The sequence below is a fragment of the Nicotiana tomentosiformis genome, chromosome 2 (genome assembly GCF_000390325.3).
Source record: "Nicotiana tomentosiformis chromosome 2, ASM39032v3, whole genome shotgun sequence".
NCBI lineage: Eukaryota > Viridiplantae > Streptophyta > Magnoliopsida > Solanales > Solanaceae > Nicotiana > Nicotiana tomentosiformis.
The window spans coordinates 91744001-91771566 of record NC_090813.1 but is presented as its reverse complement, the minus strand read 5'-3'; the positions used below and the strand labels follow the sequence as shown (position 1 = coordinate 91771566).

The following is a 27566-nucleotide window of genomic DNA, read 5'->3' as shown; positions in this document are numbered from 1 at the left end:
GATTTGGACCATTCAGAGTCTGATATTCTTGGAAAAGGCATTGTTACTGATTGATTGAGCTTGGTTCGAGGTAAGTGGCTTGCCTAACCTTGTGTGTGAGAAATCCCCTTAGAATTTGGTAATATCGTGATATGTGAGCGCCGTGTACGTGAGGTGATGAGTATGTACACGGGCTATTTGTTTAAAAACCTGATTTATTTTACTGAGTAGTAATATGCTTTTCCTTTAATTTGAGTTATACCGTTTAAATGAGTATTAGTATGTTTTCATTCTTAATTGAGTTATTCCAACATGCGTAGTTATCCTGATTAGCCTAATATCGCATGTCTACGTGCTTTAACTGCTTATTTGAACTCTGTGAAGCATGCCTAGTTGATTTCCTGTTTTTCCTCGTTCTTTTATCAGTCTTAACTGTAGAATTCTTGCTGTTAACTATGGTATTTATCGGTTGAGCTGTGTATTTACTTTTGAGACTACGAGGCGGTTACTCGGGAGTTCTCTCTGCATATTTACTTTTGAGACTACGAGGCGGTTCCTCGGGAGTTCTCCCTGCACATTTACTTTTGAGACTACGAGGCGGTTGCTCGGGAGTTCTCCCTGTATATTTACTTTTGAAACTACGATGCGGTTCCTCGGGAGTTCTCCCTGCACATTTACTTTTGAGACTACCAGGCGGTTCCTCGGGAGTTCTCCCTGTATATTTACTTTTGAGACTACGAGGCGGTACCTCGGGAGTTCTCCCTGCATATTAATTTTGGGACTATGAGACGGTATCTCGGGAGATCCCCTGTTGTTTATCCATGTGTGTTGCATTGATATAGCGTTGTGTTTTTTTTGGTTAAATTCCAGTCTCTTATTATACTATTATATTTTCCTACTTTATTTATTATATACCAGTGGGCCTGATCTGACCTCGTCACTACTCTACCGAGGTTAGGCTTAGCACTTACTAGGTACCGTTGTGGTGTACTCATGCTACTCTTATGCACATATTTTTGTGTGCAGATCCAGGTTCTTCTTATCAGCCCCGCTACTAGCTGAGAGTGCTTGCTGTTGTACGGAGATTTCAAGGTACATCTGTCGCGTTCGCAGACCTCGGAGTCCCCATATATTCTCTCCTATGTCATTTACCTTCCGTACTTCTTTTGTTAGGCTCTGGTGTATAGAGATACTAGTTTCCTTCTGTAGCTTGTGACTTATGATATTTCGGGTTTTGGGAAGACTGTGTATTATAGAGTATTGGTTATTGCAAATGCCGAGCGGCATTGTTATTAGTTATTTAGTTATCCACTGCTGTTAGTTGCCAAGTTTTACTTTCGTTTTTGTTATATTCCGTAATTTGTTAGGCTTACCTAGTCGTAGAGACTAGGTGTCGTCACGACGTTATACGGCGGGAGTTTGGGTCGTGACAAATAAGTATCGCATCTTGCACTTCTTGGACTTTAAGTGAGGGATGTCGTTTTGTCTTTTTGGTGTGACAAATTTCAGAATATAAACACTTTGTTCCTCCTCCATATGCTCAAATGGATCAATTCTCGTGTCACCAACCAAACACAATGTTGAAAAGTGTTTACAGTGAGGTCAAATATGCTCCAACTCCAAAACTGTATTATTTTTTACATCCTCAATTTTGTACTCTACGTCAACCTTAGCATCATTAATAATATTTTGGTCGAATAGTTAGAATTCCTCTTTCCGCTCTACAAGCTGGCCAGTATCCACAAAAAATGGTTGTAGGGTATCAGATACCTCAACCTTTTTATTCAATTGATCCTGCAGGTCATGGATATCTGAGCCAAATTAGTCTATCTCTTGCCTGAGCTCAGTTCTTCCTTCTATCAGTTGTCTGTCATATTTAAAAAACTATTACGTAGAACCCCATAAAATTTTACCAGTTGAGCTTGTTCTTCTAGCCAAGATTGGCTCACGATACTTGCTTCTTCAAAGTAATCTTCTTGTGAGAACTCGCTCTCTTCGTCGAGTTGAGGTTCTTCTTGGAAATTGGCCATTAATTCGTCTATTCGAGCCTGGAGTCTTTTGATCGCTAAGGCATCAAGAACTTTTTGCTCGGTTACTTGCCTTATCATGTCCATAATAGCCTTTTGATTTTCATCTTGTTGCTCGGGTACGTGCCTCATTATGTCCATAATACGAGCATCACATTCCATATCCTCCACTTTATTGCTCCTATCAAACTCATAAATATTATTAGAAATATTATAATAAGAGCTCTCTGATGGATAATGAGAATTAGGACAACCATCACAATGGACACCTTGACAACCACAAACATTACAAAAATTCCACACATCAGATTGAGATACACAATTTTGCCACAAGTGTGGTCCTCCACAATATGGACAAGGATCGCCATAATAAGAATAACCAATATTCGACCAATTCTTGTTCCAAGATGCCATATAAACAAAGATAATAAAATATTAAACTAAGATAAAAATAAAAATAAAAACTTGAATAGACAAAACGTAAAAATTTAATCTAGTAGACTAGTTAATTTCTAAGTCCCCGGCAACGGCGCCAAAAACTTGTTGCTCCCAAATGCACACACAAGTATACATGGTCATACAAGTAATATAGGATTGTAAGTCCAGATATCGTACCTACAGGGACTTGTGATTTACTATTAACTAAATTAAACCCAAACAATTAATCTATTCAAGCGAATCCTAACATATAAATATTTAACTAAAATTAATCTAGAGTAAGAAATTAAGAGATTAAAGAAAACAACGACAAGCTTAAAGACAAATTCAATGTGAGTGAATATTCTAGAGTTATGGGTTAGCTAACAATCCCGTTGAGTTTTTCACTTAAATCGTCTAATTAATTTATCTGGTTTATTGGTTGACATGGTTAATATTGCTCGTAACCTTCTCCCGAAGTACTACTTGCCTATTCAAGCTAATCTAACGCCTATATTCCTATGGAATTAGAATTAACAAGAACGCATTAATAATTCATGCATAGTAACCAAGCAAGGCGATTAGGTATATTCCTATCCTAACCGCAAATCTGCCCCCCTCAGAGTTAAGATCTTGCTCTACTCAATCTTATATGCAATCTAGAAATCCCTCTCCCGAGTTTAATCCTAGATTCGTAGATAGTATTCAATTGGTAATCAAACAATCAAATAATTAAGCGCAAGATTGAATAAATAAACCAATATGATAAACTAATAAGAACAATTCAAGCTTCAAACTACAACGTTCATGCAGCACCCAAAATTCTAGAACTAATAAACTATGAGATTAAAAGAAAAGAAGAGAAGAAAAACTAGTTAGAAGCCTCCTCCAAACCTGATGTTCTTGCCTCCGGTCACAAAAACTCCTCTAAGAATGAAGTTTAACGACTATTTATATGTGTAGGGAAGAAACCTAAACGAAATAACCAAGTCCAAAATCAAATAGGAAACAAAATAGGCTTTAAAAATCCGAAACACCCTCGCTACAGGCCTCGCCTCGCGACCTCTATAGCGCGCTTCACCTCACTGCAGCCTGTGCCTCGCAAGCTCTGTGGCGCGCTTGGTCTGGCGGTAACCCTCGCGTCACACTGTCAAACGCGAGCAACAAGGCTCGCGTCGCCCATCTGCTGCCCAAGCTTGATTCACTTTGTGCTTAGCTACTGAAATTTGCATTCATTACTTTCTCGTTCTTTTCCTTTCTTTTTCAATTTCCCTTTGTCTTTCTTTTGCTTCTTTTATAATACTAAGCTTAAATCATTGTCCAATACTTAAATAATCATGAATCATTCTTGTAATATATAAAATACACATAAAATCTATATTTTGCTTCCAATTTTATCTTTAACGTACCTACATATAAAATAATTCAATTAAGTTCAAATATAGTATAGTTTAGCATTAAAGCCCCAAAATGTAAGGTAATTAATGCATTAAAAATATAAAATTATAGCCAAAACATCAATTAGGAATAGCTTTCCATTTTGGTTGGTGTAGGATTAACCAACCGCAATCTACCATCTCCTTTACAATATCTACTATATCAGAGGGCAGTTTAGTCTATATCAGCCCCTTTAGCTTTAGTTCTGATAATAATTTTCTAGCCCTTTCTTTTTCAAATTTCCTTGTGGAAAAGTCTAGTCATATTAGTAATCACAATATCATCAGAAGAAATGATAAGTAGCTTTTCTAAGATATAAAATATAAAATACTCTGATGAACATATTAACTATATTATCCTTGTAATCTTCGCCAAATCAGCTCATTGACTTCAAAATTCTCTAACTATCAATTAGTTTAACTTTTTAGTTGTTTAATCAATTTATGCTTGAAGATTTCCTATATTTTAGTTTTTGAACTTTCTCGTGGATATGAACTAGTCGTTATAGTTTGGGTCTAAGGGAGTATATGTCTTCTTCTTTTTTTTGGGTTCAAGAGAGTAATATATACTAATATACTTATATTATTAAGTATTATCATAGGGATTGTATATGTGCGATGGCCACTCTTTTAGCTCAACTTTCAGAAGATATGACATGCCGAAAGCGAAAAAAATAAGTTTCTAATTTTGGTTGGACATTTCATTCGTAGCTTTGCCTCTTTTTTGTTTGCTGCTCTTAGTTTAGACGACCTAATTAATACCGATTCGTTGAATTAAAGATCTTTCTATATATCTAAATTGCTCGTAGTTCATTTCCATACAATGAACCGTCAAAAGACTCTTTCAATCTTTATCCATTACCTAATGTTAGAGGACTTAAGTTCCAAGTATTAATTAATTACATCTTAATCAAGCCTCAAAATTGAGATTAATTAAGCACAAATATCAGGTCCCTCCCCCTGGGCCTTAACTCTCTCTGTCATTCATTGGCAGATTTTAATACTAAATTAGTTACCGCAAGTTGATCCATTTTCATTACATCTTAATACAATTTCAAACTTTGTAGTTTACAACATATAAAATATGGATGAGAGAATCAATCAATTAATCAACTACTAATATTCAAATCCTGAATTAGTTGAATAGTGATGAGAATACGAGAAAGAAATAGCTTAATCTAATTTTTGCTTTTTAATCTTATCTAATCTAATTAAATACTCAATTAGTCGTCTGAACCTAATCTTGTCATTATTATTTTTTAATTCCACGATAATCTCGTTAGTATCAACTTCAATAATTTGGACATTCTTCCGAACCAAATGAGGCCACGTCAGTGTTTCCCGTAGTGGCAACTTGTCGGAATGGATGAAACATGGCCCACATTAATTTCCATCTCAGCAGAATTAAAGTCTACGGTCAAATGTGCGTATTAGTTTAGCAACAAGTTAGGCTGGGGTTTGCGTTTTGGAGAAGGCACCCAATGACAACTCCTAAAGTGGAAGGTTTGGTTACTTCACCGTCGACAATGGCTGCCTAGTCGACAGTCTCTAAGTATCAGTCGCGTACACAAGATTTTCGTAGTGTCATTTTTTATATTTATATTCAATATTTTTATTTCACTTAACAAAGCGATATTAAGTGACATCGATTTAGGCAAGGTGTCTTTATCTTTTAATATCACTAGACTATAAGTTTCGATCTATTTCATGCATATTATTGTTTCTTTTTTGCCAAAACATATCCTTGTTCAAAGGATCAGAGTGGAAACGAAGAATAAATTGGACATACTTCCTTTTTAGGAAAATTATCGTGCTATTTTGCGTATAAAGTTGTTGTGTGTTGTGTTATTATATGACTAAGCTCTCTAATTAATGTTTTAAAGCTTTTTTTAGTAATTAAAATACTTTTTAATGAAAGATGGGAGAGATTAGCTTTGAGTTAGAAGTTTGAGTCAAGTGAATGATAAGTAAAAAATCGCGGTTGGTTAATCATATGAGGTGAAAATGTTACAAATAAAAAGTTACAAGCCATAATATAATGATACTAAATTAAAAGCAATTTTCTAATAGGTTCGGACGACTAAGGTTTCTACAATGTGAACAATTTCTGTGTGGCATTCAAGATGAGGACCACGTACGGTACTGGATCATTCAAGTATTTTAATTAGCACACTTTGGCGGTGACGTGGTGAAGATTAGACACTAATTGATGGATATTTATCTGTTAAGAAGTGCTAATTAAGAAACATTACTGGATAATAAGGAATCTTGAATCTACTGCACTAATAATAATGACAACGTGATTACATGTGAATGTGAATGACTACAATTGACGGCTTCCTCCTACTATTGATTGCTCCATTATTTTTGGCTCACACAAATATGCTTTTTACGGCTTCAAGAATTATTACTATCTATTTAAATTTTTGTGTCATAAATGTTATACACTCCCGCCGTTCACTTTTAGTTGTCAAGTATTCTAAAAATAAATATTTATTTTTACTTATCACTTTTCGCATATTCAGAGAAAATATTTTTTTTTGTTTTGCCCTTAACATTAATTACTCATTTCAAATCATTTTCTAAATCCATTAAGACTATACACCAATTAATATGGATATCATAGTAACTTATGCACTTTATTTATTATTTCTTAAGGGATGTGCAAAATCACTAGTGGACAAGTAAAAGTGAACGAAAGAAAAACTTTTCTATTGGAAAGATAATTTAATTTTAAATCTCATTGTACCTGTTTGACCAAAAAGTGTAACTTTCGGCTAAGCTATTAAATTTATGTAATAATGAGTTAAAGCTAGTTAAGGATAATTACTCTCGATGCAAATCTTGAAAACATGTGAAAAATGGGGACAGATCCCGTAAATAATTGATGACAATAAGTGCAAAATATTCGTAGCGTATGAGCAATAATGGAGATGTAAATAGCAATAAATAATAATAAATGATATTTAAGTAAATAGAGAGAATGATTCACCCAATAATAGATGGATTGGACGAATGTTACTCCTGACAATGATGAGTGACAAAAAGATTCAAGATTTGTTTAAACAATCCTCGGATTTGGTGAAAATGTGTGGAATGATATGAGCAAGAATCTTTATCAAAAGGTAATCTTTGTATTTTCGCAAGAGAGAAAGAATATTCTTCTAAAAAATGCTCTTATCAAATGGATATTACATGCCCCTATCATTGTCTATTCTTTCTATATATATGGGACATATTCCTAAGAAACCCTAATAATACAAGTCCAGAGAATATCTACTAGAATATTCCCTTTTTATATCCTATCCTAACAAACTAGCTGTTACAGTGATAACAACAAGGTCGAAAATCCAAACTAGAGTAAGAATTTGAGAAGTAAATGCGAAAACAATAATAATAAGAAATTGAACAACTAGAATTAAAGTGCAAAAAATAAAGGATATGGGAAAATTCAAGGAAAGAATTCCAGAAACTTCCAAGAACGCAAGTTCTATAGCCTTGACAAGATCCAAGCAACAACGTCTTGATTTATTGAAGAAATCAAACGCCTTTACTTAAAAACAAATTAAAAAAATAGATTCGGATCTTGACCGCTTTACGAATAACTTGAGACAACAATCAATAACTAGTATTAATCGCCTTCTAAGAATACCACAAAGGAATCAAATATATCACAATAGAGAAGTAATCTTACTACCTTGCACTATGAATAAGTAAAGGTTGAAAGATAAATCTCAAATCATAAGTAACAAAGGTTCAAAAGAACTCTCAAATTATTATATTCTTAATAAATAATGAAGTGCCTAATGAATGAGATGAACTCCTTATTTAGAGGAGTAAAAGTCCATAAAATTAGGTAGGGTGTTGCTAAAGGGTAACAAAAGTCATCAAAATTAGGTAGGGGTGCTAAGGGGTAACAAAAGTCATCAAAATTATGTAGGGTGGTTGTTAAAGAATAAAAGATACAAAAATATAAGAGGGTGGGCGACAAATCCCTTTGGGGCAGATTTGAACCATAAAACTAATAGTTTGGGCCATTGGTTTGGGCTCCAATTAGGTTTCTTTTGAAACACCCCCTTTTGGACCTCTTTTAAGCTCATTTTGAGCTCTTCTAGGTGCCCTTTTGCTGGATTTCAAGGGCCGAGTTCGGGACCCAATCTTTCTCCTCTTGGACTTCAATTTGGGACACCAAATAATTATAAAACTTGTACAATTTATCTCCTTTGGGCTTGAGCACGTCCTCCATAATTAAAAGCTTCTTTATTTGCCATTGAAGCCCAGCAACCTTAGTCTACAATTCTTTAGCTTGAGAACTTGTAAATGACTTTCTTGGAGCTTCCAAAACTCTATGTATCCTTGATGCTATCACCTAGCCAATTCACATCCTTTATCCTTGAGCTCTTCCTCCCAATTAACAACTTCTTTATTTACACTTGAAGTTTAATGGCCTTGTTTTGCAACTCTTTAGTTTGACATCTTGTTAAAGGCCATCTTTGAGATTCCAAAACTTCATCTTTGTCCATGAATAGAGTTGAGCTTCCTAGGATGCTATCATTCCCCTCTTCTTGAAGAAAATTCGTTCTTGAATTTCGACCTTGCAAGAAAAAGAAAATACGCACTAGTAAATGGCATCCACTAATCTGATAAAATAGTAAAAATAAAATAAGATAATGACCATGTGTCCATTTAACCCAATTAATCCTAATAGGTGTAAATACTCCCTTATAAATTATATGGACACCATCATTCCAATAAAATTTATTCCTACCTAGATCAATACAATAAAAACCTCTCTTAGATGCGCCATGCAATGGAACTTGCAATTCAATCTTGTCGATAAGGTAGTCCATAGGTATACATGACAAATAAATTATAAAAGATTGACCACACATCCATTTAATATAAGTATCTCTACCACTTGTATCAAAGAAGATACTTTCATGATATAGCCAACTATCTACAATTACAAATCTCATGGATTCCTCTAAATGAAAGAGTATTTGATCACAAGTGTTACAACAATCATGCATATTCTCTTTACTAGTAACAAGCACTTTTACAAGTTCACAATGAACATGACTTGAAGAATGACTCCCCATCACACAACAGAAATCACATTCTAGCAATTTATCACATGAAAACTCATTAGCCACTTGAATAAGAGAAGAAGAAATATTTAACTCATTCGCAAGCCTCTTCTCATAAATTTCATGCCTCTTTCCACCAAGTTGGAATACATAATCATCTATGTCATACACAATTTCAAAAGGAAGCAAATTACTCTTGCACTTTAACTTAGATATTACAGTTAATGACTTGATGTGCATCAAAATATCATCATCCACAAATATTATAAAGTCACCAGCATAAGAAATACGAGTATAATTCATTACCTCCAAAAATACCTTAGGTGTTCTAGAAAGTCCAAGAATGCAAATAAACCAATTATACATACCATACTTGGACTTATTTACCAGTGGAACATCATCACCTTGTATTCTTTTATGTAATGGCTCCAACTTATCATTTCTTTTAGGCAACTCCATGTCATAACCCTGTAAATAAGAATCGAAATAGTCAAAAGGTTCAATAACAAAGAATTTAACCAAGCTTTTATCTACCACCACCCAACAAGAATAGATATCGCCAAATTCATGTTGGAATCCAATTGGATATTTTGCCACCATCTCCTGCGCCTCACCACCCCTTCAAAAGGTATTTCAATACGTGGCTGCACCTCCCTACCCTTAGCCTCTTTTTTCTCACTAAAGAGTTTTTCTTTGCTTTCACTCAATCCCTCTTGTTTTTCTCTCTCTACCACACAGACTTTGTTTATCTCATTACCTTCTCTCTTTTATTTTTTGTCAAGATCACTCTTTACCTCACTTGACATCCCACTCTTTTCACTCAAGACAACCTCTCATTTTTCCTCTCTTAGAATGTCAACATGCATTCCCTTACTCCTCTCATTCTTTTCTTTCTTGTATTTTTCCGTATTCTCTTTAACAATCTTTACATCTTCACAAATTTGTGAGGGAGTCAAAGGCCTAAGAATGAGTTTCTTTCCATTAACCTCAAAAGAGTATCTATTTTTTTCCATACTATATGAAGCACTTCTTTAGATATACCATGGCCTGCCCAACAAGATATGAAAACTATTCATGGGAATGACATCACACCAAATCACATCCCCATACCTTCCAATAGAGAATGGTAAGAACACTTTTTTATCTACATTTACTCCTTTCAACATGTAGGGTTCAATATGTTCAACACAAGAAAAGTTAAATTTCTCAACCATATAAGTGCTAATTAAGTTATAGCCAAATGTTTTGTCAATTCTAAGGTCATAGATCGCAGACATCACTTTAACTCTTGTTTGAAAAATAACTTTACCATTGTCTTCCTTCCATTCGGTATACTGTAAGTTCGACTTTTCAAGTTGTTGAGTCATAGCTCTCCTCCTTCCACTGTAACTACCTGTTTGAGATATCTTGACATAGATTAAAGGAAATATGTATCTCTCAAAGTTGGCTTTTTCCATATAATGCTCTCACACATACTTTGCCTTTTTTTTCCCTCTCGAAATAATCCTTGAACAAAATACTTTGTAGATTTATAGTTAAACCTAACTCGTATCAAGTTCTTAGTAGTAAAATTCAGATTTTGGGGGAACTAATAAAAGAAGAACCAAATCCTAGAACTATTAGGCTCGGTTGAAACAAGACACGAACAAAAAGGAAAGGATTATATATTTAGATTAGAAAGAGTAAGAAAAATTGAATTTTTGTCTTATCTTTGAAATGTGGGATCCCCTCTTCTTGTTTCCTTTCATAGTTTTTGGAAACAAATTAGATACAAAAGAAAGTTCTTGCAGAGCAAGCAATTCTTTTTTTTTCTTTTTAAACTGATTTTCGTTTTTTTTTGTCTTTTTTTAAACTTGTTTTTTTTCCGCTCTTAGTATTCAAGAAATCCCCAGAATTATTAAGAACAAAACCTTTATAGAACCGCTCTGATACCACTTGATAACAACAAGGTCGGAAATCCAAACTAGAGTAATATTTTGAGAAGTAAAAGCGGAAGCAATAATAATAAAGAATTGAACAACTAGAATTGAAGTGCAAAAAATAAAGGATATAGGAAAATTCAAGGAAAGAATTCCAGGAACTTTCAAGAACGCAAGTTCTATAGCCTTGACATGATCCAAGCAACAATGTCTTGATTTATTGAAGAAATCAAATACCTTTACTTAAAAACAAATCAAAACAATAGATTCAGATTTTGATCGCTTTACGAGTAACTTGAGACAACAATCAATAACTACTATTAATCACCTTCTAAGAATACTACAAAAGAATCAAAGATATCACAATAGAGAAGTAATCTTACTACCTTGAACTATGAACAAGTAAAGGTTGAAAGATAAATCTCAAAGCATAAGTAACAAATGTTCAAAAGAACTCTCAAAGTATGATATTCTTAATCAATAATGAAAAGCCTAATGAATGAGAAGAACTCCTTACTTATAGGAGTAAAAGTCCTAAAAATTAGGTAGAGGGTTGCTAAGGGGTAACAAAAGTCATCAAAATTAGGTGGGGGGAGGGGGATGCTAAGGAGTAACAAAAGTCATCAAAATTAGGTAGAGTGATTATTAAGGAATAAAAGATACAAAAATATAAGAGGGTGGGCGGCCAAATCCTTTTGGGGAAGATTTGGACCTTAAAACTACTAGTTTGGGCCATTGGTTTGGACTCCAATTGGGCTCCTTTTGAAACACCCCATTTTGGACCTCTTTTAAGCTCATTTTGAGCTCTTTTGGGTGCCCTTTTGCTGGATTTCAAGGGCCGAGTTCGGGATCCAATCTTCCTCCTCTTGGACTTAAATTTGAGCCACCTAATAATTGTAAAACTTGTACAATTCATCTCCTTTGGGCTTGAGCTTGTCCTCCATAATTAAAAGCATCTTTATTTGCCATTGAAGCCCAACAACCTTAGTCTGAAACTCTTTAGCTTGAGAACTTGTAAATGGATTTCTTGGATCTTCAAAATTTCTATGTGTCCTTAATGCTATCACCTAGCTAATTCACATCCTTTATCCTTGAGCTCTTCCTCCCAATTAACAACCTCTTTATTTGTACTAGAAGTCTAATGGCCTTGTTTTGCAATTCTTTAGCTTGACATCTTGTTAAAGGCCATCTTTGAGATTCCAAAGCTTCATTATTATCCTTGAATAGAGAAGAGCTTCCTATGATGCTATCATACAGCTCCTATCATCAATATTCATCCTCGACCCTTATTGACATCTTGATTAAGGCTCTTGTCGACATCTCGATTACGACTCATGTCGACACTTCGGCCAATGACTTTGCAACTTCTTGGGTGACCTCGGCCGACTCTTTCCTTTATGCCGTATTACGCTAAATATCTTTAGGGCATATTTTGGCGTATATAGTTAGTCCCTCTATTTATTAAGGCCGACACCAGATGACCTTGATGAGCGAACTTTGTGTAACATGATCGAAGTTGTTTAGACGAGATGGACGAGCCGTGATGGTTAAGGCAAGTAGGCAGCGTGTCCCATTCTGAATCGTTAGTTTTGAAGTTTCAAATCCCACAAATCAAGGTGACATCATGGCAGCTGACATCATTATGGCACAATTTCCCAAGACATTGCTTCATTTCACGCACCCCTCCTGATAGAGTGTGCTGCTTCGGTTACCGTGTCATGTAATAATGGCCAGTTTCTTGGTTTCAATGCTTGCATCCTTATAAATATGGGTATGCGGGTAATGTTTCAACATTTATGAAATTTCTTGTACCCAGCAAACTCAACATTTTCTTCTTCCTCCATTATTTGAAACTTTACTGGTTTTAGCGATTCTCGCTGCTTCTAACAATTCCTTGCTCGAACATCTTCCCGTAATTAACATGACTAAGGCATCCCCTATTCCTAGTACGGAAATCGATCCTACCCCTTTGGTGGTGCTGATACCACCTCATGGCGATGAGTGCTATTGTTGCAAGAGTTTGATATTGACATCCAAGATTGAAAAGGGAGTAAAAATCAAGTGGCAAACCACTTGTATCGCTTGGAGGAGGAGGGGAGGCCGCATGATGGCCTTGAAATCAATGGCTCTTTCCTCGACAAGAAACTCTTGGCTATTTCAATAAAGGAATTGCCATGGTTCGCGGATCTAGAAAACTTCCTTGTGTGTGAAATCATCCCGGATGAGTTCTCTTCAAATCAAAGGAAGAATCTCAAACGGGATTGTCAAGATTATTATTGGGATGAGCCATATCTTTTCCGAATTTGCACATATGGGGTAATTAGAAGATGTGTACCGGACGAAGAGCAAAATGTTATTCTTGAGGCTTGCCATTCTTCGCCTTATTGTGGTCACCACGGCAGAGCAAGAATGGTAGCCAAAGTGCTAAGTTGAGGTTTCTATTGGCCCAATCTTTACAAATATGCAAGTGATATGATGAAAAGATGTAATGAATGCCAACGGACCGGTGGAATCTCGAAGAAGAATGAAATGCCTCTCATTGCTGTTTTGGAGATTGATATCTTTGATGTGTGGGGTATTGACTCCATGGGTCCTTTTGTGAGTTCTTGTGAAAACACCTACATCTTGGTCGCGGTTGATTATGTGTCTAAATGGTGTTGAGGGCATTTCTCTACCCAACAATGAAGCGAGAAGTGTGGTGGCATTTTTGAAGAAGAATATTTTCACAAGATTTGGTACTCTGCGGGCTATCATAAACGATGAGGGGTCATATTTTTGCAACAAGTCTTTTGACACTTTGCTTGGCAAGTATGATGTCACTCATAAAGTTACGACTCCCTATCATTCACAAGCTAGCAGTCAAGTGGAAGTTTCCAACCGGGAGATAAAGAGTATTTTGTCCAAACAGTGAATGCTAACCGAACGAATTGGTCAAAGAAGCTTGATGATGCACTATGGGCTTATCGTACTGCTTTCAAAACTCCTATCGGGATGTCTCCATACATGTTGGTGTTTGGCAAAGCTTATCATCTTCCGGTAGAACTTGAGCACAAAGCCATGTGGGCATTAAAGAAGTTGAATCTTGATTGGGATGCAGCCGCTAACTTGTGGGTTTCACATTTGAATGCATTGGATGAGTTCTGGTACCATACATATGCAAGTTCGTCCTTGTACAAAAAGAAGATGAAGTAGCTTCATGACAAATACAGTCAGATCAAGGAGTTCAAGGTGGGCAATCTTGTTTTGCTGTTCAACTCACGGTTGAAGATGTTTCCCGGAAAGCTGAAATCTAAGTGGAGTGGTCCCTTTGAAATTGTGGGTGTGACACCATTTGATGCTTTGGACTTGAAGAACAAAAATGATAAGGTATTCCGAGTCAATGGTCACCGGGTGAAGCATTATTTGGTAAAGGTTGATGATGGTCACGTGGTGGCAGCTATTCACTTAAAATGATGGTAATCTGCGTCGTGCCGCGATAAATCAGGCGCTTCTTCGGAGGCAATCCTTGTTTCTTTTTATTTTATTTTCTTCTTTTGTAGAAAGGTGTTATTTTCGTGCTAATTGAATTTGAAGTGTGTTGCAGGGATGAATGTATTTTACAGTAATTGTGTCAAGAAAATTGGCTAAGTATGGAAAGAAGTGCAGGCCGCAGGTACATTGTGTGGATCGCACAATTGTGATTGCTAGAGCAAAAGGGAACTGCGGTCGCACAATTACAGTGTGGACCACACAAATTAAAAGGGAAAATGCAAACTCTCTGAGGTTGGTTTGTTAGATAAATGGCCAAAGTGCGATCGCTTATCAAAATCTGCAGTCCGCAACAAAAATCTGCGGTCGCACTGCAAATTCTACGGACCACAAATCAGTAAGGGCTTTTGAGCCCCAGGTAATAGAGTGCGGACCGCAGTAGTAATTTTGCAGCCGCACTCATCCCTTCGTCCCTTAGTCAGACCGTCCAGTATAAATAGTAGACTTATTGCTACTGTTAATTTTTTCCCTCTCTGAGCACTCACAAATCTAAAATATTGAAATCGTTTGTTAAATCATTTGCCACACACAATCAACATTTGTGATCACTCATTTACACTACTTCATATCTGGTATTCCTTAATCACTTGTAGATTTTTTCAACTTTTAGTTTAATTTACAATTTGTTAGGTAGTTTTAGGCCATTTGTTAGTAGAATTCAGTTTTACAACCATGTAGGATTTAAACTGTAGCGGGTCAACTGATAATTGCTCTATGGGGAATGGATGAATTTATTTTCATGCTTAAATGTTAATATCGTGTCAAATTTGTGCAAAAATTGATAACCCTAGAAACTCTGCTCGTAAATATTTTAAAACTTGCGGCCGCGCAAGAAATTGTGCGGTCCGCAGAAGTTGGGATTAGGGTCCTGGGTCAAGCATGATTCTGCGTCCGCACTGAAAATTGTGCGGACCGCAAAAATACCATCACGGCCGCAGAAAAGTGAGTGCGGCCGCGAAACAACCCAATCTCTGTCTTTAGAGAGTTGGCATTTTGGTGAATCTGATGTGTGGCCGCGATAGAAAATGTGCGGACCGCACTCCAGTTCTGCGGTCGCACGAATAATTATGCGGACCGCAGACCCAATTCTGTGGTCGTAAGATTAAATTGTGCGGGCCGCAATACCTTGCTTGCGGCCGCACTCATAATTGTGCTGACCACACTCCCCTACCCTACAAGCATGTTTTACACTGTGTGCTCACTGTCTCTCTGATGTGTTATTGTATGTTACACTTGAATTACAACTGACACCAGTTGTTGCTTGTTAAAGAAAATGGTCATATCTCGAGGCCGTGGAAGAAATGCGGAGGAAGGCTTTACCCATCGCCCTTCTAGAGGCCGAGGAAAAAGTACTTTACCTATCGACCTCCAAAAGATAATCGCAAAGAAGGCTACAACCGGCCGTGGAAGAAATGTGAAGCCCTCCGAATCCAGTTCTTATGCCCAATCTAGGGAAGCATCGGAGGGCAACTCAGTTCAAGAGTAGTCGACTGTCCAATCAAAGCCACCAGAGAGGTATCAACTCCGGGATGAGCCTTCCACATCACATAGCACCTCCGAGGGTTCGGAGAGTGCCATTCAGGCTTCGGAGCCCTCTTCTACACTTTTCCCTGAGGCACCAGCGGCTACAGTTGATGATATTCCAGATGATGGCCGACGTGGAGATACTACAGTTGCCAGTCTTGAGAGGTCGAAGAAGAAAGAGGTCTGGAGGACCGATTCGTTAGTCTGGCTGCTCTCACTAGCTTCTGTGGGTGGTGGCCGATGAGATCTCTCACTCGTGAGTGACAGTTCCAATTAAAAGATCTTGAAAAGTATAATCCAGCAGAATTGAGACAGTTCCGAGAGCAGAAGGGGTAGATGTGGTTAACCCAGAGTGTAGTGGATGTAAAGGAGTATCTGGTCCGGGAATTCTACGCCAATGTGGCACACATAAAGAAATGGACAAAAGTGACCAAAGTGAGGAATCTGAAGGTGAGATTTGATCAGTACACACTGAACTTCTACTTGGAGTTTGAGGATGTTGAGCCTGCACAATACTTGGAAAGGTTGGTGATAGGAGATGCAGCTCGCCCATGGCTAGCTGAGATTCTTGCAGCCCCGGGGCTGCCACCATCATGGATCACAGCAGGGAGTCCTATTCAGTGGAACACCCTGAACTTCGAGGCGAAGGGATGGCATACTTTTGTCTGCAGCAGACTAGACCCGTGCTAGAATAAAACAAACCTTCCTATTCCGCGGGCAGTTCTAGTCACCTCCATCATGGCTATGTACCCAATCAATGTGGGTGTTGTGATGTTGGCCAACATGTTTGTGGTCGCCAGGCAAGGTGATACCTCCTACCCGTATCCCAACACCATCACTGAGTACCTTACGGATGTACGGGTGGAGCCGAGAGATTTTAATACGAATGTTCGAGCTAAGAATCCCTTCTCATGGTATTCTCTGATGGATGCACACAACCCTAAGAGAAAGTGTCAGCCGACTACCACCATAGGCCAGTCTGATGAGCCATCAGTGGTAACTGCAGAGACAACCGACATACCCTCCACTTCAGCAGATCCTTCAGCCAGTGCAACAGTTATGCCCCCACCGTCAGCCTCAGTGCCTTCCACCTCGGCTTTGAAGCCTGTACAGATGCCCACTACTCCACTGACTGCACTGCGAGTCTCCCAGACACTAGCGAGCCTCAACAACTGGATACAAATAGCTACTGGAAAGCTGTCTGACATATCCAGTCATGTTGCAGCATAGTCATCTATTCCGGCACTCCAGTTTCCCCCACAGTTAAAGAAATATTGAAGAAGCTCTTGGAGAATCAGAACACAATTATGGCCACTCTAGTGCAGCATGGGTCTGTAATAGAAGAGATGGGAAAGGAAGTGAAGAAGATGCAGAAGTCCCAGGCCTCCAAGAATTCAGTGGACAAGCTTCGGAGACAGGTTACCAATCTTGCAGTAGCCAGAGACATTCCATTTGATATGTTGGTTGACCCGCACCACCCAGGCCCAGATCCTACAGTACCTACAGCACCGGCTGGCAACTCTGAGGAGCCAGACATTGTTGTTGACACTGTTGAGGCAGTACATCAGATGTTCACCAACTTAGCCGCTCCCGAAGTTGAGGATGATGAGATCCAATTAGATGAGGCCGAGGTCGGTGCCACTGCTGGGGACACAGAGATGGCCACAAAGCCAAAGGGAGTTTTGCTTCACTCTGACCCTTCCCTTACTCTTATTTTGTTAAGCATTGGAAAAAATACTTATTTTTATTCTGGGGGTGGAGTTTATTTGATATATTTTGATGATTCTGAGACATTTGTCCTCTAATTAACTTAATACTATTTTCTTCTTCTTTCTCATTATGTATATATTCTCTCTACTCTCTCATTATGTATATTCGTTACGCTTTCAATAGTTTTTGTTCTGTAGCTTCTTTTATGTTTGTTTTCTTATTAGTTAGTGTTTAACTAAGTAGATTCTTTTTTATTTAATAGCTTTTCTTCATATTTTAGTAGATATTAAGCCTTTGGTTTTCTTAATGCCACGGTTCTTTCCAAAGGTAGTTTTTTTGTGAATCGGCTGATTCTTCCCAACGAGGGATGGCGTGACAACCTTCTTAAGGGATTGAATCTGTTTTTAGTGTTTAGGTAATAATAGTAGTAGTAGTGAATAAAAAGACCTAATTGAGTCATGCTCGAAGAGTCAAACATGCTTCACTTGGTACAAACACATTTAACTACGTGCTTATGGTTAAAAACAAGGTTTTTGGAAAGAAATAGCTCTAGTTAGTGACCTTGTGACTCTTGAGTTGACTTAGGAAATCATCGGGTGGTTTAATCGAACCATAATAATTTTCAATATTGAATATGGTCGTTGTGGGCCCTCGACTCTATCCTCTTTAACAATCCAGCTGCGTGAGAGGTGAGATGTTTTTGTTGAAAGTATAAGTACATGTGTGAATGGTCTAGAACTTGCCTCGAATGTGTTTCAAGGAGAAATCTTAAGTTTTGCTTGGCTTGAGAAGTGATTGTAGGCTCTCCTTGACCCGTTTGAAGTTTTCCATTTCCCACCAATGTTGTTATCCCTAGTTAACCTATTTGAGCCTCGAACCTTTCTCCTTTGATAACCATGTTACAAGCCTTTACCCATTTTGTGGGATAGATGAGGAACTTGAAAGAGGTATCAAGGCACAAAAAGAGAAAAGAAATGAAGAGAAGGAAACACAAGAAAAGGAAAGAACAAAAAGAAAAATGCAAAAAGATTGTGAATAAATGGAAGAGTTGACGGGATTCAAAGAAAAGTAATGATGCAAAGCATGGAGAAATCAAAAAGGGAGAAGATGAATATCATTATCAAGAAAGAGTGATGTTAAGTCTCTCTTGTCCCCCCAAGGAAAAGAAAATGCCTCAAAGAATTGGCAAAGCATGAGCCGAGAACATAAAATGGAGTGCTTAAGGAAAGATGAACCTGCTCTATCATAGCATTTTTAACCTTAGTCCAAAAGCCTTCATTGCATTCCGAAAAAGCCTACATGATTTCGAGCCGAGTGAGCTTTCATTAGTGGCGATCTACATGAGGGGCAAGCCTATGATACTTAAAGCCGTACTTACGATATTCTTTTGAGAGAGATGAGGAACCTTTCGCAAATCTATGGATTGAGTGCTAATATTCTAAAGCAAGATAGGAAAACGGAGAGTAGAGGAGGAGAAGTTTAGGATCCACAATGACCTATATGAAAGAGCGAGTTTTCTCGATGAGTAAAGTCAATTCTTGATGCTCAAGTGTCACATTAGAACTATTTGTGCATAAACGTTTAACTTTTTGCCTTGTTCATAATTCATAAGTGGTATGGGTAATTGTTGGTCCCAATTGATGTGTGATTGACACACTTTTGATTAGCTGGAATGGCCCTTAACTTGTGGAGGTAAGAATTTATTTGCTTGAGAACAAGCAAAAACTTATGTTTGGGGGAGTTGATAAGTGGGTATTTTGACTACTTATTAGTGCCTTTTAGCTTTTGTTTTAGTCCAAGAGCATTTAATTTTGTTCCCGAAAACTGATAAAATGTGCTAAATTACAGTAATATTGGAAGATGGACTCCCGAGATGAAATCCAACTTAAAAAGGAGTAATCTGAACTCAAGGACATAAAAGGCACAAAAGCTCAAAAGTGCGGACCGCAGAATATCATATGCGGCCATATATGATGAGGGAAAATCCAGCAGAGTTTGGTGCAAAGTGCAGTCCACACATGAAAAGTGCGGCCGCAATAGCTGGGCCAGAGCAAAGTTCAGAGAATGTGCATTCCAAGTCCATCAAAAGTGCAGATAGCATAGGAATGTTCGGCCGCAGAAGAAGTGTTATGCGCTCGCAGATGTAAAAGTGCAGACCGCAGAAGAGCAAGATGCGGCCGCAGTTACAAAAGTGTGGATCACAGAAAAAGTGCCTTGCGGTTGCAGATCAGAATTATGCGGCCGCAGACTCCAGTCCTGACAAGTTGAAGAAATCTGCGGACCACACATGGAATTGTGCGGCTGCAGAACCTCCCGAAGGGCATTTTTGTCCGAAATTTCTAACCCTGTATAAATAGACGAATTTCTCAATTTTAGGTTAACTTTTGACATCAGCAGCTACAGTAGTCGTTTCTCTTTACTTCTTTTAGTAGTTTTTCATATTTTGATCTATTTTAACATAGATTTTATCATTTTAATCTTGTAATATGAGTTTAATTACCATTTCTTCTTCCTTTTCTTCAATTTCAAGCATGAGTAGCTAGATTTTTACTAGGGTTGTCACCTAACCCTAGTGTGTAACCTTATGGGTGTTTAATTTAATTCTTGTTTATGGTTGAATTTTTATTATTTAGCCTTGTTCATATTTTAATTTGTGGAATTAATGGTTGCAAACATTGGTTCATGCCTATTTGACTTTGTCTCTACTTGAGAAAGAGAGACTTAGTCTAGAAAAACTTGGCTAACAAGAAATTGGGTCAATCGAGAGATTGATAATCCTAATTAAAGGGTTCAACCTAGAGATAGTAATAACCCGACTTGAGCTTTTATAAACCATTTAGTGCAATATCCATTTGGACTTGAGAAAGCCAAATTTGGCAAAATCACTCTCTCACCGAGAGGTATTGAGTGATAATTGAGTATTGATAGCTATAATACACCGCGATCAATAAAACAAGCATAAAGGTTTATATCCCATTAGGCAAACACCTAGGTTTAAAATAACTCTAAAAGGCAAACACCTAGGTTTATATCCCATTAGACAAACATCTAGGTTTATATCCCATTAGGCAAACACCTAGGGGATGGTCTCAACTTGCACTCTTAGTTTTACATTGGACTTAAAAATAACTCTAATTTGTGGAAGTGTAAATTAAGATAGTCAAATTCACATACTACAATATATACTCCTAGCTCTCATATATAGCTCCCTGTGGAAATCGACCCCGACTCTTGTTGGGTACTATCATTGCATTCGATTGTTTCAAAACCTTGAATTGAGGTGTGATATTGGACGAGATCAAGCGCCCGACAAGAGGAGAGGTGTAAGGCTACTTTTTTGAAGATGGAGCGAAAATATCATAAATACCGTAACAAGCATCGCGAGATCTGCAGACGGTTTGGTGAGAGCGGCAACTTCCAGGCTCTCCGAGATGAATTGAAGGAGAAGGATGAGAGTTGGTAAGAGACATCGAAAAATGCATCTTTCTCGAGGGGGGCGAAAAATGCAGTGTACTCAAGAAGGCATAGTTATTGGCTCAGCCATCTTCTTCCCGTACTTCTGCGTTTCCTGATGTTCCACGGTTTTTGTATAAGGAATGGATTCACGACGAGGCCCAGCTAGATATATTTAGGGATATGATGGGGCAGGAGATATTTCAGAAGCCGACTTCGAGGATGCTCGTGCTAAGGCACGTAGAGCTCGGTTTGCTTGTGGCTATGATCCCGCTACACCGGAGGCAGGTGATGATGAGGATGATGCGGGCGTGGATCGGTGATGGCAAATAGGTAGATGGATATGGCCTGGGCGATCAAGCTGGTGGTGCTGCTGGTCTAGGCGGTGATTAGTTATTTTTTCTTCTTTTTTGTTTAGCTGTAGACTTGTGTGTATTTTTTGTAAGCGTGTATTCGAGACTTTGTAAAAAATATTCTAAGTATGAAATGTTAGTTCTATTATTCGTACCCGATTCTTTTTCTTCTATTCGAGTTTGTATGATTTTTTTATTTTGTTGCTTGGTTGCCTTAGTCATAATAACTTGGTTCTAGTAGGTTGAACGAGGTTGAAACAAAGCCTAGGTTTTATTATGGCTGAGGGCCAGTAGGTGTTGGGTCGAACGCACCACATGTTTATTTATGGCCGAGGGGCGATTAAGTGATGATTCGAATGAGGTCGAATATAACCTGTATCTAGTTATAGCCAAGGGACGACTAGGTGATAATTCGAATGAGGTTGGATATAACCTATGCTTATTTATGGCCAAGGGCCGATATAGGCATTAATTCGAGCGAGGTCGAATAAAACCTGTGCTTAGTTGTGGCTGAGGGCTGATATATGTGTTAATTCGAACGAGGTCGAATGTAACCTGCGCTTAGTTGTGGTAGAGGGCCGATATAGGCATTAATTCAAATGAGGTCGAATGTAACCTGCGCTTAGTTGTGGTTGAGGGATGATATAGGCGTTAATTCGAACGAGGTCGAATGTAACCTGTGCTTGGGGAAAACAAAATAAACTCATGTATTTACGCTTTGTTCATATACTTGGAGAGATCTACATATGTTTTGGGCTTCGGCAGGCATTTCAGTCCCAGTCCAAGTCTATCTAGTTACTTCATTGGTCAAACTGGAAAAGTGTTGAGAGGTCGAGTAATGAACCAGTCGTCCAGTGCTTTCCTCTGTGCGCATTTCAATCCAGAAGTATCCCCGTCACCGCCTCGTTAAAAACTTCCTCGAGAAAACCCAATTGAGACAAAACTCGAGTGAAGGAAAAATAGTGCGATTTTGGGGACCTCATCCTTTAAAAGTTGAAGTACTTGAGGTGTGTAATATTCCAGTTGTTTGGTAGTCTCTTTCCTTCCATTGTTTCTAGTGTGAATGACCCTTTGTTTGCTGTTGCCGTGATTTTTTAGGGGCCGTCCCAATTTGTTCCTAGTTTGCCTTCCCGCTGGTCTTTGCTTGCTTGTGTTTTGGCTTTAAGCACGTAGTCCCCGACTTTGAGTGGTCTGATCTTTGCCTTTTTGTTATAATAGAATTTTTCTTGTTCCTTTTAGGCGGCCATTCTCATGTAAGCCATATCTCTTCGTCGAGTTTCTGCATTCTACTGTCATCGTTCTGGGATCCGCTTTCGTGGGAGTATCTTAGGCTGGGCTCCACGACCTCGACCGGTATTACTGCATCAGTCCTATAGACTAACGAGTATGGCGTTTCTCCTGTGCTCTTCTTTGGCATTTTTCGGTAGGCCCAGAGTACTTCTGGTAATATTTCCGGCCACAGTCCCTTGGCGTCTTCGAGTTTCTTATTCATGATGTTCAGTATTGACTTGTAGGATGATTCCTCTTGCCCGTTTCCCGCTGGGTGGTAAGGCGTTGAGTGTATTTTTTTGATGTTCTATTTTTCAAAAAAGTCGGCAACCTTCTTTCTTGCAAATTGGGGTCCGTTGTCGTAACTGATTTCTTTGGGGAGACCGAAATGGCGTATGATGTTTTTCCATATGAAGGTGATCACTTCATGTTCGCGTATTTGGGCGAATTCTCATGCTTCCACCAATTTAGAGAAATAGTTTGTTAAAACCAAGAGAAATCGTACGTGACCTCGTCTTGCCTGGAGGAGGCCCACGATATCCATTCCCCATTTGATGAATGGCCATGGGGAGTTTACTGAGTGTAGGTGTTTTCCTACTTGATGGATTATTAGGGAGTATTTCTGGCATTGCTCGCATTTGTTTACGAAGTCTGCGGCCTCCTTTTTCATGTTGGGCCAGTAATACTCTGCCCGTATGAGGCATCTGACTAGGGCTCAATTTCCGGAGTGAGCTCCACAGTGGCCTTCATATAATTCTTCATAAACACGCCGCGTCTGATTTGGGCCTAAGCATTTCGCCACAGGGCCGCCGTATGTCCTTTTGTATAGGTCGTTGTGGATGATGATGTATCTGGTTGCTTGCATTCGTATCTTTTTGGCCTCTTTTTTATCGTTGGGGAGTACGTCGTTCTGCAAATATGTAATAATACGGTTGCGCCAGTCCCAAGTCGGGTTTATGGTTCTTACCTCATTTTGATCTATCGACGAGTTAAGGAGGTGGACCACATTTCTTTCTTCGATTGTAATGTTTTTGGTAGCTGCGACTAATTTGTCAAGGCCGTCAGCCCCGGTGTTCTGTGCTCGGGGGATCTGGTTTAGTTGACATTTGTCGAACTCGGGTAGTAGCTTGCACATTTCTGTCTGGTACTTTTGTAACCTTTGCTCCTTGATTTGGAAAATCCATGTGACTTGGTTGACCATGAGTTGAGAGTTGTAGTGCAATCATAGTCGCTTCGCCTCGTATTTGAGTGCTAGTCTCAGTCCTGCAATTACGACCCCATACTCGGCCTCGTTGTTAGTCATGTCCGGGCATCTTATGGACTGGCAAATCACTTCGCCTGTTGGTACTTCGAGCACGAGCCCCAACCCGAATCCTGACGCGTTAGACGCGCCATCAGTGTACAGGACCCAGAGGTCTCGTGTTTGGGGAGAAGTGTGGACGACTTCTTTTTCGATTTCAGGCATTATTTTTGCACTGAAGTCAGCGAGGACCTGTGACTTTATCGTTGTTGGTGGCCGATATGCAATATCATGCTCGCTTAGTTCAATGGCCCATTTGGCCAACCTTCTCGATAGCTCGGGTCTGTGTAAAATGCTTCTTAAAGGGAAAGTCTTGACGACCGAGATGGGGTGGCATTGGAAATACAGTCTAAGCTTTCGTGAACCTACGACCAAAGCCAGAGCTAGTTTTTCAAGATTGGGGTATCTTGTCTCGGCATCGACTAGGGTCAGTGAAATCTACGCACATCCACCACTTGTCGTTATTCTTTTTCACCATGACTACGTTGGCGACCCATTTGGGGTACTTCGACTCTCTGACAGAGCCATTTTCCAACAATCTTTCCACTTCTTCACGCACTGCGTCAATTATTGTGGAGTTGAACTTACGCCAAACCTGCCTCACCGGGGGGTAGAGTAGATCAACGTTCAATTTGTGTGTGGTGATATCCTTTGGGATACCTGGCATATATGCATGGCTAAAAGCAAACAAGTCCGTGTTAGCAGTTAAAAATTCATGAAACTTACCCGGTTCCTGAAGTTAGCAAGCCGATGTAAGCTTTCTTGATGTGGTCGTTGCTGTCTAGTTGGACGGGGTCGAAATCCTCTATGGTCGATCCTGCGACCTCGACCATATCGGGGTCTCTGATGATGTCCTCGTTGTCATCGCTTACCGACTTCAACCACATTGATTTCTATGCCTCTTTTTCTTAATCTTTTGTTTATTGGGTGGTCGTGCAGTCTAGGGCATTGCGGTAGCATTCCTGGGATGTGTGTTGCTCTTTTCGTATACTGAATATCCCCCATGGAGTTTGGAATTTGATGATTTGGTACAAGCTAGAGGGGATAGCTCCCATGGTGTGTATCCATGGTCGCCCTATGATGGTGTTGTATAACGTGTCCTGGTCCATGATATGGAATGTGGTCTCTAGAGTGACGCCACCCGCTAGGACGGGGAGTATGATCTCGCCAGACGTTCACTCAACTGCATTGTTGAAACCTGTTAGTGAGATGCAACATGGCACTATATTTTCCTCGAGTTTCGTTTGTGCGAGTAGTCGAGGATGGATAATACACGTGCCGCTCACATCCTCTACCATAATCCGTCTTACGTCGGTATCTGAAATTCGTAAAGTGATAACGATGGCATCATCGTGAGGGAAAGCCTAACTGTTGGTATCTGACTTATCGAAGATGATACTTTCTTCGAGTTCATCATACCGTTCGTGGGTGATCGACCATTTGAGCTTGTGGGTTGTGGTGAAATTTACACTATTGATGGAAGCATCGTTCCCGCCACTGATGATCATGTGGATGGTACGGGCTGGTGAGTCGATTTCGGCGACCCTTGATGTTGTTCACGTCCCCTGGAAATGTTGATCCTTCCCTGATCGCTCAACAATTTTTTGAGGTGTCCCCATCGCAGCATGTTTATGACCTCCTGTCTTAGGGCAATGCAATCTTCGGTTTTATGTCCTCCCTCTTGATGGAACTTGCAGAGGTATTCTAATTTTCTGGTATTCGGGTCCGACCTCATCTTTAGTGGACACTTCACCTTCGGTCCGAGCTTCTCCAAGGCGTAGACGATATCTGTAGGTGATACGCAAAAATTGTGAGCGGATAGTAAATGGGGCATACCTCTCTTATTCCGGTGAGTCATTGTTCTTGATCGAGATAGGCCTTCTTCATGGCGAGATGAGGATGCAGCGGTAGTTCTGACATATGAGAGATGTAGTTCCCGATTTGGTCGTGAGGCCACGGGATCTCTTCTGATATTATTTCTTCTATCTTTTCTGGATTCTGCTTGTACCAAGGTCAGTCGATGGGTCGTGCCATTGAGGTCGCCTTCGTCTGCTCGGAATTCGACACAATATGTATTATGTATTTCGTCCCAAGTTGTTGGGAGATACTTTATAAGCCGACTTAATAATTTTCTTGTCGCCCTTGAAACATTTCTGCTCAGTCCATTTTGAAAAGCATCTACCGCCATTCCTTCCGATACATTGGGTAAGGTTATTCTTACTCGGTTAAAATGGGCGAGGAAGTCCCTCAAACCCTCTCCCGGAGACTATTTGATAGCAAAGATGTCGTTTACTCTTTGCCTCGCCTTCTTGGCCCCGACGTGGGCCGTCATGAACTTATCAGCCATTTTCTCAAAGGTTTCGATGGAACGTGCAGGCAGTTGCGAATATCAGGTTAATGTACCTCCCGTGAGGGTTTCGCCGAATTTCTTTAGCAGAATAGAGGATACGTGTTCCTTGGCGAGGTCATTGCCTTTCACGACGGTGACGTAATGGGTCACATGATCCTTGGGGGTCAGTTGTGCCATCGTATATTTTCTGATAGGGCGGCATTTTAAAGGTCTTTGGTATGACATATGGGGCATCGCTATCACTGTACGGCTTCTCGACGAACCGACCGGCATCTCTCTTCAACAATAGCTTAGGAGCGCCCGATATTTTATTGCCCCTTTCTTGGTGTTCTCTCATTTGGTCCTGAAGTACCTTGTTCTCGTTTTCCATTTCCTCCATCCTTTTCAGAATGGCTGTGAGAGCGTCCCTCCTCTCCCACGGATGTGGAGGCTGTCTTACCAAGCAATTTTGTGATGCTGCAGTGTGGAGGGGGTGATCCACCTCATCTAGGAGAGGCATTGGGCGTTGTGTCCTTGTCCACTGCTTCAGAGCTTTCGTGGATGATGTTCATGAGGTTGGTTGGGAGGTCACTCATTATTCTCGTTCTTTCTTCTCTGTTACCTGCCATATTAGATCTATGCATGCAGAGAGAAAAATGGTCTTTTTTTTACGTTAGTAACCAGTGTCGATTGTAGATCTAGAAGAAACTAAAAGACTTAGGTAGAAAATCCCCACAGATGGCGCCAAATTATTTGACAAAAAAGTGTAACTTTCGGCTATAGTATTAAATTTATGTAATAATGGGTTAAATCTAGTTAAGAATAATAACTCTAGATGCAAATCTTGAAAACGTGTGAAAAATGCGGACAGATTTCGCAAATGATTGATGACATTAAGTGCAAAATATTCTTAGCGTATCAGCAATAATGGAGGTGTAACTAGCAATAAATAACAATAAATGACATTTAAGTAAATAGGGAGAATGATTCACCCAATAATAGATGGATTGGACGAATGTTACTCCTAACAATGATGAGTGACAGAAAATCCAAGATTTGCTTAAACAATCCTCGGATTTGGTAGAAAAGTGTGGAATGATATGAGCAAGAATATTTATCAAAAGGTAATCTTTGTATTTTTGCAAGAGAGAAAGAATATTCTTCTGAAAAGTGTTCTTATCAAATGAATATTACATGTTCCTATCATTGTCTCTTCTTTCTATATATATGAGGCA

General features: G+C 39.1%; 1 protein-coding gene across 1 annotated transcript; it reads left to right on the top strand.

Annotated features, from left to right (window-relative positions):
• Window positions 1-13922: 13922 nt before the first annotated feature.
• Window positions 13923-14318, top strand: LOC138905249 (uncharacterized). The gene is made up of 2 exons (XM_070193754.1): window positions 13923-14008; window positions 14075-14318. The coding sequence occupies exons 1-2, from the start codon at window positions 13923-13925 to the stop codon at window positions 14316-14318; spliced, it is 330 nt and encodes a 109-aa protein (XP_070049855.1).
• Window positions 14319-27566: the final 13248 nt, after the last annotated feature.